This window comes from Olea europaea, unplaced genomic scaffold (genome assembly GCF_002742605.1).
Source record: "Olea europaea var. sylvestris unplaced genomic scaffold, O_europaea_v1 scaffold2147, whole genome shotgun sequence".
In the NCBI taxonomy this organism is placed as follows: Eukaryota; Viridiplantae; Streptophyta; class Magnoliopsida; order Lamiales; family Oleaceae; genus Olea; species Olea europaea.
The window spans coordinates 76,524-88,576 of record NW_019239446.1 but is presented as its reverse complement, the minus strand read 5'-3'; the positions used below and the strand labels follow the sequence as shown (position 1 = coordinate 88,576).

Genomic DNA, 12,053 nt, shown 5'->3' with positions numbered 1-12,053 from the left:
TTTACAAGTAAAAGCTTAATAAAATTAACTTTGATAGTCAGAAAAATACAGAAAAGAATTCCAGTTCCATTTCATACTATTGATCAGATGATGAATCAGATCATAATATACAACACAATGTTACTGTACAAAACTAGAATAAACCCACCTAAGCATTTTCAAACAACAAAATTTTCTCTTAAGCCAAATCCCTTCAATCTGCTTATATTCTGATGTAATCAAATCCTTCCAATCTACATGATAGATAATTACCCACTTAAGCCTTCTGTTATATGAAGATAGATATACCTCACGAATAGCGACCACCATCGTTTTTCTCTTTCTTGATTCGCTCTTCTTGGATTTCATCCAGTTCCTCGTCATCGCCCCTTTGACCGGCCTGCTCCTTCCAATATGCCACTAGCTTTTTCAAACGAGCCACTTCTTTAGATGAGACATTTTTATTCGGGTCATTCACAATTGATCTTACTCTTGACGCATACCTGAATTACACGAAGTAAAAGATTGTCAAGGATAAAGTTTTACCACCACCACCTTTATTCCTCAAATGTGTAACCATTCAACTTCATTTTGAGAACTGGACCACTCAATCTCGCAGCTTATTCAACAAGAATTCTACTGAGATACGCTATTCCATACAAAGCGAAGCATTCATAATGAAACAACAAAATAGAACTTTTCAAAAACATGGTGCCATCCACATAAACAAAATATTAGCAAAAAGGGGTACCGGAGAGAGGGAGAGGGAGAGGGAGAGAGAGAGATACATTAAAGAGTTGTATGTCTCATCCAAATTTGATTCAGCCGGAGATATGTTGACAAACATCAGGGTTTTAGCATTGCCACCGAGAGAATCACTCATCAACATGGTCAATTTGTGGTTTCTGTAGGGGATGTGTTGATTGCCAGAAGACAAAGCACCAATTACATCCCCAAGAGCTGAAAGCGATTTGTTAATGCTTTGAGCTTCCTTTAGCTGACCGCCAGAAGAGCCCGACTTTTTCACTCTTTCAGAACCAGCAAGATCCACAAAGCTTAACTGCATGATCATAATACAAAATGTAAGCAAAATGTAAGAAAAATAGTACTAATCACGAGTTTAGGAGAATAGCTTTTCAAGAAAGAGCATCCATGAGCAGAAAGAAAAGATACCATTTCAAGGCAAAGCATGTTGAGAAAAGATTTAGCATATGACTCTCAAGTCTTGAGAAAAATCATTATGCACCCAATGCCTTACATCAGAACAATTCAATTTCATTTAAGAACTTTCACATGATGACCCATTTATATTAGATCAAATATCCCCACAAAAACAAAGGGGAAAAAATTTATTAACCCATTTCAATGAATACTCCAAAAGTTACATAGAATAAGTCTATAAAAGTTAGTAGCCCCACTGTACCTGACATGCAAAGATAAGCCACATTTACACATTCTACAATAAGGACATACTAGAATATCCTAAGCTTCATTGTTTGTTTCATAGAAATCCGACTAACAACTTGTTATTTCTGTATAAACCGAAAATGAAGTCGGAAGCATAAAAATTTTAGATTTATAACAACCATATATACCAGACAGTTATAAAGCACCTGTTTTTTAGTCAAAGTTGTGTGCATCTTTAAATATACATAAGGTACTAAAGATAACTTTGTCAATACCTTTCCTCTAGCTACAGATTGAGTTTGAAGATTGGTACTCTCTATAACAACTGATAGTATAAGATGTGATCTTGAACTCTGCTCATTCATTAGAGTCCCAGTAGTATGACGCTGTTCAGATCCTCTCTGGATAATGGTTCTAAGTTCGTCATATGATGAAATGGATACAACTGTTACATTTTCCACAGCAACCATGCCCTGCATATGCAGAAAGCCAAATTTGCATACCCATAAATAAATGGATTCAAACTAACTAGAGATGTGAAGATTAAATTTGGTATAGAAGGCACAAGAAGATTTAACTTGGAAAAGAAAACACAATTATAGCACGTTTCCATCCAAAAGCACTTTGAATTTCATAAAAAAGTTAGCATATGTATTGTGATTATAATTGAGACATCGAACAAGATATGCTTTTCTTGAACGAATTTCATGATCTAATGGTCCGTTTTCTTGATCTTCTCCTGCTTCTTGTTCCAACTCGCTGGTTAATTTGTATAACCAGCGAGGTACTTTTTTACTGATTTCTTTTATTCCGAGGGAGAAATTGTCATCTGATTTCTATGTGCTTGTTTGGTAGGGATTTTGTTAATTGATTTTTTGACCGTAAGAGATAAAGTGGGTCCTACCTGTGAAAGAAGAATTAAAAAATGATGGCTAAAATAGTGAAATAACAGTCAAATGTTAATTGGATTAAAATCTCTACCAAACATGCTCTATATATATCAACAAGATTTGCAAGGAAAAGTACCTTTGAATCTTTTTTGATATCCAATTTCAAACGCTTTGCATGCTTTGGTAATAGAAGATCTATAAGTGTGTCTTGATATAACTCCAACATATATGCCTGCATAGATTCATATAATATAACACCATGTCATTCATTGTATTTCAATAAAAAGAACAAATTAAAAAAAAAAAAAATGACATGTGCATACATCTTTTAATCTCATGACCGCATCATTAGTTAGATATTAAATATAAAACAATACAACCCAACCAAATTCATAAAAGATATCAACAATTGTTATCTTTTAATCTCATGACCGCATCATTAGTTAGATATTAAATATAAAACAATACAACCCAACCAAATTCATAAAAGATATCAACAATTGTTATCTTTTAATCTCATGACCGCATCATTAGTTAGATATTAAATATAAAACAATACAACCCAACCAAATTCATAAAAGATATCAACAATTGTTATGAGCAACCATCATGATCTCCCATCAATTAGAAATCATTACCTTCAATGTAAAGGAAAACTTGTTACTATCTCTTTTCAAAATTCTAAAAAGTTCAGATATAGCACGTGGAGTGAGCCCAGGATTACTCTCAGATCCATAAATTGTGAATGTCTTCCCTGAACCAGTTTGTCCATATGCAAATATACAGACATTGTACCCATCAACGGCAGATTGTACCAAGTACTGTTTTAGCAGGAAAAAAATGAAAAAGGGAAATGTGAATAAATTGAATATATTTAAATTAATGAGAATAAGACACAGATTATCAAAAAATCACATATGCAAAAAATTTAACACAGAATTTTATTGAACTTGCCTTTGTATCCTCAAAAATGTCCTCTTGAGTGGCAGCCCCATCGAAAACATGATCATACATGTGTTGTTTTACTTTATCATCTCTCCACATATGCTCGACTGTGAACTCGTCAACATTTGTTAGAACAGATCTTTCCTTCTCTGAGATTTCTTTTCCACTAAGAGGCCTCAATCGACAATAGACTCGAACTTTGCCTTTCATGTCTGAAAATTGAAAGAAGACCATGGGGAATTATCCATTAATACATAGAAATCGCTCAAAAATAAAAATTCCAAATTATACCTTCATCACTTAGTCATAGAAGAAATGAAAACAGGTTCAAGAGAAAAAGAATGATAATAGAAAAAAATAAAAATAAAAGCAGCAGCCAATGTTACCTTCTATGATGTTAAAATACCGTTTCCTCAAAACTTGCTCTTCCTTGTAAAGTGCCTCCATCTCAGCCAATTGAGCACCTTGCATCTTCAAGATCGCAGCAGTTTGCTCATTTTTCCTATCAATATCCTAAACAAGTAATTATTGGTAAGAATTTTGTTCATGTACATTATGAAAATCGAGAAGCTAAGGTGTTTGTGCATGCAACTTCATAATAGGAAAGCTATGATTCACCTCTTTCATTTCTCTCAGGTCCTCCAATTCCCTCAGATTATTTTGTAAGGAAGACAACTCAATGTCTTTAGCTCCAATCGCTGATTGTGCAACAACCAAATCTTTTGTGAGCTCCGCCAACTGCTTTTCAAGATCAGAAATGCGAAGCTTCAAGGCCTTGCGTTCCTTTTCAAAGCTTCTCTCGATTACCACAATCTACATTTGGAGAATCGCAAGAGACCATGTTTCATGTGATCTAGAAAAAATAGAGTTGTTAAAATCAATGACTAAACTCAGCACTCTTACTTCAGCATTTTTCCTTTCAAGCCTTGTAAGTCTCTCTGCAAGAGATGTTTTTTCACTCATAAGTTTCCTTCTAGACTCTTCCACAGCATGCAACTCTGCATTACGTGCTTTCAATTCATCTCGAGTCTTATGTAAGACCTGTATATAACCATCAAGACCTTTCATCAAAAACAATAACAAATGAACATGTACACAATATTAAAAAAATGATAGAAAACTCTTTTCATATGATAGATAGGGCGAGATTCAGAAAAAAATAGGTCTATCAGAGCAATAATCACCATAACCAATTACATATAAGAAAGATGAAGTCCTAATCACAGATATACCTGGTTATTTGCTTCTGTCAGCTCCTTCCTGTTATTGTTCTCCAATCCTTGACTACTTACCTTAGAAAGCCTGACTTCAATGCTTTGTTTCTCCAGGATTGCAGCCTACAGACGAACATTATCATGATGAGCTGCAAAGCAGAAAGAGAATCATATTTATTTATGTCTTTTGGCAAATACCTGAAGTGCTGAATCCTTTTCATCACATAATGCTCTGAGTTTATCACGTTCATTGATAATTTCTCCTAAATATTGCTTTTGAGATCTGAATTCGTCTTTCAAATTCTCCAGTTCTTCTTTAATCTTAATTTCTTGATTTTGCTTTTCACGGACATCTTCTTGCAACTGTTTAACCATACAACAACTATTACTGTAGAAACTTGGAAAGAAATAGAAACAAATTATAGCACCACCGGAAGTAGGAAATTATACAAATTTATTCACTCATGTTCCATTTCTTTCAGCGACTCTACGAAAGCAACAGTGAAATTTGTAAAGGAGTTGGCAAGGCAGGGTAAGATGAGCACTTGCCAAGAACAAATTAACCATATTATAAAATAACAGGAAATTTACACCACAGTCCAGTTATACATACTCAAGAACAACGAGCGCCTGCTAAACTTTTCTACAAAAGCCAAGTGCTACTTAGTGAATATATTGCCAGGTAGCATAACCTATTTGTTTGTGTCAATTATTAGGTAGCCATGACACAATTGTATAAGCTTACCTCCAGGTCTCAAATTCTTACTAGATTGTTTTTCTACTACCAACTAGTAAACCAGTAGTTCATATAGAATGTGTTTTTCTTTTCTTTTTTGAAACAAAAGAATTACACTTTCAAACTAACAGGAACTGCTCTTTTATTAACTGATTCAAATTAGTGTTACCAAGAAAGCATGTTATGGCTTTAATTTCGGCATTTATCTACAAAAAAGGAAAAGACGAGATAAGTGCAAAACATGCAGTTTATAACACAAATGGGGAAAAATGCTTTTAGAAATCAGATATTTACAAGCATGCACAGTGGGCTTTCAATGAGTTGTTCTACACAAGGACATTTCACTATTCACAAAATATAATTTTCAGCCGTAGTTATAAAAATTTGATCTCTTTCTTTAAACTAAGACTCACTTGGCTAGCTTTTTTCTCTGATTCTTCAAGAGATTTAGACAACTCCTGAACACGTTTCTCATGGATGTCCATGGTGTGAGGTCTAATATTATCAGGAAGATGTCCAATACTTGAACCATTGGCTACAGCACGTGCTTTGGAGTAGCGCCGTAACATAACATCATTTATATGTGTTTGAAGGGCGACACATATTTCTTCTCCCTACATTTCATGAATGTCAATGCTAATTGACAAATAATCACAGTGCATAGGGAAAAAACTTTAGTACCAAATGAAAAAGGCTTAGTTGCCAATCGCAATACAACCTACCTGCTTAGTTTCAAACTGAAATATGTGCAAGATGCCAGCAACTCTCATCTTAAAGAATACAGCAGTGTTACTGCTGCCAAATTGCATTATGTCCCTCAATTCTGCAGAATGTAGATACTCCTTTGGAACTGGGCGAAAGAAATGTACCTGGGGACAATGAGGAATTGTACTCAGGTTTCTGCTTGAGCTACAAAAATACATGTTAATGTGCAAAAAAATTAAATTAAATTAAACAATAATAATAATAATCACCACTTACTCCACGCTTATTAATCCCTATAATTATTTTTCCAGGCAAAAGACCAATGGGATCATCAATTTTGCGAACAGCAAAGAAAACGGAGTTCCCATAAGGGAGTGTTCTCAAGATTCGCAGAAATTGGTGTCTAGCATCATCTTTTGTCAAATGTTCCTGCACAACAAACAAAACGTTAAAAAATATTTTATAAGATTTTTGACAAGCGTTTTCATGTATTTGGCTCAAAGCTCTTCACATAATCTTAAAATAATACACCTTGACGTAAAACTTCTAAGAAATAAAAGCTTACAACATAATTTCGTTCAAATCTAGATTTCCAACAAAAACTTTTCGAACATTTGTAAATATGAGAAACAAGTAAAGAGTCAAAAGATACTATTGTGTTGGTATTCTACTTTCATTTGAGCAAATTATCAATCAAAAAGGAATCTCATATTAATGGTTCACCATTGAGCGGTAACGCGAAAGAATATCTAGTTCCCAGTCCGTCTTTGCTCGAGTAATAGCAATTTGTCTGGGTACAAATCGTTCTAGCAGAGATGTCCAATCCCTGAACACATAAATTGAAACATAGATAAGGAAATAATTAATTTGTAGTCTTCATGACACCTGAGAAAAGATGCTAAAAGCATCTTGCTATACCTTATCAATCAAGACCGATGCTACAGATTGAATAGAAGAAAGCAAAAGAAAATGAGTAAAGCAACTAACGTGCATGATTCAGGAGAAACAAGGTATCCAATCTCAACTAAAATCTGCAGAGCAGATAGCTGTGCAGCATCATCCCTTCCGACAGGATAATTGCCTTGTACATAATCATGTTGTAACTGCGAAAAAAGAACCATATAGTGCCAGGAATATGAATAAGAAATATATCTTTCTTCAAAAATTACATCACTGAGTGCAGCTGTAATGAAAATAAATTTTGATCGAAACAAGAAATACGCACTTGGACGTAGGATAACTGCACAAACATTGGGTCTGTAACAGCTTCATCTGATTCCCGAAATAACTTCTTTTTGAAAGTCAATTTACAATGCAGAATCTCTCCTTTGCTCCGGTCTTTTGATGCCTTAAAGTCCGCAAGTAGATCCCCAATATATCTATTATCATCTATACCAATATGCTCCTCTACAGAGTAGAAAGAAACCTATTATTAAGATAATATATTGGAAAGTTTAAGCAGATTCATCCAAGCCTCTATGAAGAGATTAGAAACTATGATAACAGTATTATGTTACAGTTGAAATTAGTACCATTTCCAGGCTCTGGTGACCTAGAACCAGCAACTGCCTTGCGACACTCAAACAAACTAAAGCTAGAATATGCTGATAATTTGATTATTCCTGCAAGTTCCTGAAGCATATACAGCAACAACCGAAGAAATTATTTAGTGAGGGATTTTACTAAGAATGATAAAAACTTGCTCTGTATGGAAAAAAGAGCAATTTTCATTTTCCACTTGAAAAAGAAATAACAACTATTCTACTCTTGCCAAATCTAGAATGCAATGCGAACTAAATAAATCATTGATAAAAAATAAACTTGAAGTGCCACAAGCCATTCAGTTTTGGAACATTTAAGTCAACTTTTCCACAATATTGTGGGGAAAAAAAGAAAAAGAATGTTCATTTTAGGCATAGAACAACAAGATCAACCATCTAGAAATTGTAATTTCATTCCGAGCTAATTTAAATAAGAAATGACCAATCACTATCAGCCATATTTTCATCTCAATAATTGGGTCGTTCCTTTAGTTTTTCGGTATTCTAGAAATTACACAAGAAGTTGGCCCAGATTTTCTGTTAATAAAATCTCTCATTGTATAAAATGTCTGCCATTTTCAAAAGAAAAGTAACATTATATTCATACTAACTTCAAAATTGCAAGATTGGCTTCTTTGTTATAGTTAGTATTGCAGGTGTGTAAAAGAGAAGGCAATGCAAGAGATCTCATCACCCTTTTGTAACCAGTTTTCATCTCCTTTTGCAGCGATTTAAGAGAAGATGGAGACTCAATTGTCATCACCAAATATTGGAGGTAAGTCTTACCATTTGAATTTATGATGCTTCAAATTAGTGGTCTTATGTTGAATTTTAGCAAGATATATAAACCTGAAATTAGTTGAAAATATTTAAAAGAAATTCAGATTGGCACTTGTTTATATCTGTTGTGATTTCGTAAACGAACAATTGGTTGACCTAATACTTCATAGAACATAAAGAATGATGAGAATAAAAGCTGCCAAAAACTTAGCATTGCTTGGAGGGCCTTAAACCTTTGGATAGTGCTTTTGAATAATAATTAAAAACAAATATTTATTGCACCAATTATACTATTTACAAGTTTTATATTAAGCTTATCTTCAGCGATAAGAGAACATCTTATTCAACAAAAAGATGAGAAATAAGGTAGTATATACCTTTTACTGATTGTATGGAAGCTAGAAACAAGGGAATTAGGTTAAGTAAGCATTGTTCATATCAATCGAAGAAATACAAATACAAGCATCCTCAAGGGCAACTTCAATACAATTGCCAATTGATACAATTAAACAGACAGAAATGCATCTGAATTGCAAAGTTGCACAAATGTCCTTTGTCAATGTTAGGAAACAAACTAAATAGGATTGTCTAGTAATTGACACACTTTCTCTAACATGCATACGTACAAACAATAGGATAACATCTACAGTACCTCAATAGCATCAGCTACAGTTGTGGTCATGTCGTATGTAATCTCTTCAAAAGTCTCGTCCAGGAAGAATACTATAGTTGTAAGCTTTTTACCCATTAAAAGGGCTTCAATCTCTTCACGTCCAGGTATTATATGCCTTGGTCCAGCCTTAATGGAACGCTTCAAAGCATTTAATGTATTCATTGCAAGTACTTGAACCTCAGAATCATTACTAACATTGTGTGCAACAGTATGTACATACTCTGACAAATAGCCACCAATTTCCTTGCTAGGAGGCATGCAGGATGCACATAAATACATTAGTTCCCAAGCTTTGATCAAAGATTGCCTGCCAATAATGAAACCAATAGGCCAACTAAGATCATCAAGCAACGTGAAAACTGAGCGAAATTTAGTGATGAAACAGTTTTCAAACACCAATAAAAGACTTACACATGTAACAAATGGAAAAAGTGAATGAATCAGTTTCTGCAGACTTCACAAAAAGTCTGTGTGCATACCTATCGGGATTATTTCTTGTCTGCTTTGAAACTTGTGTAAAAAGTTCATCTCGCAATTCAGAACGCTTCATAGCATGCTTGTATAATTTGCTAACAAGTTGTGTGCTTTCATCTAAGCTTGTTGGAGTTGCTCGATCAGAGGAATCAACTCCCATATACTTCAAGATAATCTGGAACAGCTTAACTGCTCTGCTAACAAGATCACTGTTTAGTTTCAGCAGTGAAGTTGGGATGGGGTCCTGCCAAAAGATGCAACTTACCTTCGAGAAATGAGTTTATAAAGCACAAACAGGGATTGTCATCAAAGCGCAATGAATTACCTTCTGGAAGCACAACATATCCTCAAATGTGAATTTTTCTCGAGTCTGTGATCCTGATGTCCTTTTAGAGAAGAAACCACGTTTACCAGCAGAATGAATCTGTTTCTGCATGGCCCTCATGAAACCCTCCACCTGAAAAAAGAAAAAGATAATCACAAACTAAAATTTCATGCATTCCACACCCAGGAGCAAAACAAATTGAAAACATGGCATAAAGTTCAGTTACCATAAAAACTAACATATAAACTAGTTACATATACTCTATTAAGGAAAAAATATACTATACTAGTTACATATACTCTACTAAGGAAAAAATATAGTTTTCACCTGGAATTTATCAAGCAATGGTATAACACCGGCAAGTTCGGGCGGTATACCCGACGATAGGGTGTTGGGCGTGCTGCAAGTCAAATGAGATAAAAGCTGATAAATTCTTGTACCCGACGAAATTAACATACAACGAAGCCAACTCCTTGTCTCCTTGGGAAAAATGCTAGTGGCATCCATCAAGCACAGTTTGAAAGTCCAAATGAAACATAAAGGAAAGGAATGAACTTACGGTGGGGCAAAATTGGAACCATCTGAATCATAATCATCTCCATTTGATGTGGCAAACAAATTGTGTGAAGGGGTTTCAAATCCATTAGCAGAACCAAATGAAGACCTGCTTGATCTCAAACTTTGTGCCATATCAAAATTTTATACAAGCAGCCAATTTAAAGGTGTCTCTCCACCCAAAACGGTTTTGTTTATTTCCTTTTCCTCAACTATGTTCAACACAGAAGGCGATTCTGTTAAAGAAATACAGCAAAGTCATCAATGTGGGATGCCAAAATTTGACATAAAATTCATATTTCAATAATTTCAAGCTACATGAACCCAGAATAGAAATACAATAAGTCATAAATAACAATTCCAAAAACAGATTATATGATTGACAAAAAATTAAAAGTCAGAAATCAAGTCGAAAATCCTAAAAATTCTAAACCCAGAAACTCTTCTAAATCGTAATAAATAGTGAAGTAAAAACAAACACGATAAAATCCAAGTCCGGAGATCCAGAAGAATATTAAGCATAATATAAAAATAAAACTGACGACACTAAAAGTCTTAAACTTGAAAAATAACAACTTTCGCCAGGAAAATTACTCATAGAAAAACAATCAAAACACAGATCGAAATAACAAAAAATGAATTGGAAATCAATTACAGACAATGGCGCAGAAATCAGAGCAACACAACGCACGTGCATACAACACAAACACATTCGAGCAAATTTAAAAAATCAGACAATGAGGGGGCAAAAGATACCACAGGATTAGGAATGCTGAACCGCCTGAACCTGCTAGATAGAGAAAGAAGAGAGAGGAGAGAGAGTGGAGTGAAGGAGGGAGAATCGGAAAGGTGATAATAAGGTCACGAGAGTTTTTTAAATTCTTTTTTTTTTTAGCTCAGCCCAAAATCAAAAGCCACGACAAAGCATGAAAATATTATTGTGCAGACCCTCAATCTATTGACATGGTAGCAACTTGGTCTTTAACTTTTATCATAGTTGCATGTTTGGTTTTCGATGACAAAAATGCTAAATCTTTGTTGAATTATTTAAGTTGAAGACAAAATATTCGGGTAAAATTAAAACTCTAATAAAGTCTATTATCTTGTTTATGTATTCATTTTACGCTAAAAATAAAGTTATTCTGCAATTTTTGCAATCAACTTTCAACAAAATTAAATAGGGAGAATTAAGTTTTCTAATTTTCAGATAGTGCAAAAATGACACACAAATTTAAAAAACGAGGTTTTGACCTCTCAATTTATTTACATTTTGATGTCAAGTCTTCAAGTGACAATAATCGACAATGTGATAATTAAACTCACAAAGAATTTTCTCGTGAATTAAAATAGAGGACGAACCAATCAACCCACTTATTATTTTCCTAATTTCGATGTGAAAGTCACATTTACTTTTAGCTGACTCTGTCATACGACGATTCAATCTCGCATGTTAAATTGATTAGAAGTCAAAATTTCATTTTTGAAAATTGAAAAACCATTCCACAATACATGGAAAAATAATAATAATTCAACGTTAAATTTTTCCAATTAAATAGTACGAATTTTATTTTTCCTTTCTTAAAGTTTAACTTTATCAAGCGAAAATATGCCAATGAACATTTTGACCCAAAAAAGAAAAAACAATCTAACTATCAGTTCATAACGAAGTTTTGCACGGAACACGAAAAAGTTTTATAAAATAAAAGTCAGAAAGAATAGCAGATTAGTTACAAAAGCCACATTATTATAATATATTATTAATTAATCATAGTCCCCAGACACTATAAAACAAAATTTTACTAAATGCTTGAATAAAAATGACGTTGGAT

At 33.9% G+C, this 12,053-nt stretch overlaps 1 protein-coding gene across 1 annotated transcript; it reads right to left on the bottom strand.

The window, feature by feature from the left end:
• On the bottom strand, positions 1 to 11,012 carry LOC111380454 (kinesin-like protein KIN-14E). Its single transcript, XM_023004026.1, has 24 exons — positions 10,981 to 11,012; positions 10,229 to 10,460; positions 9,997 to 10,069; positions 9,670 to 9,801; positions 9,350 to 9,588; positions 8,850 to 9,177; positions 7,409 to 7,508; positions 7,102 to 7,283; positions 6,864 to 6,979; positions 6,600 to 6,702; positions 6,153 to 6,305; positions 5,894 to 6,040; positions 5,585 to 5,785; positions 4,634 to 4,798; positions 4,454 to 4,558; positions 4,125 to 4,262; positions 3,840 to 4,034; positions 3,608 to 3,734; positions 3,231 to 3,433; positions 2,915 to 3,097; positions 2,413 to 2,508; positions 1,662 to 1,859; positions 768 to 1,039; positions 1 to 482 (listed from the first exon to the last, which is right to left on the bottom strand). Exons 2-24 carry the CDS (start codon positions 10,357 to 10,359, stop codon positions 290 to 292), a joined length of 3,780 nt encoding a protein of 1,259 aa, XP_022859794.1. The 5' UTR covers positions 10,360 to 10,460; positions 10,981 to 11,012; the 3' UTR covers positions 1 to 289.
• Between the last annotated feature and the right edge of the window lie 1,041 nt (positions 11,013 to 12,053).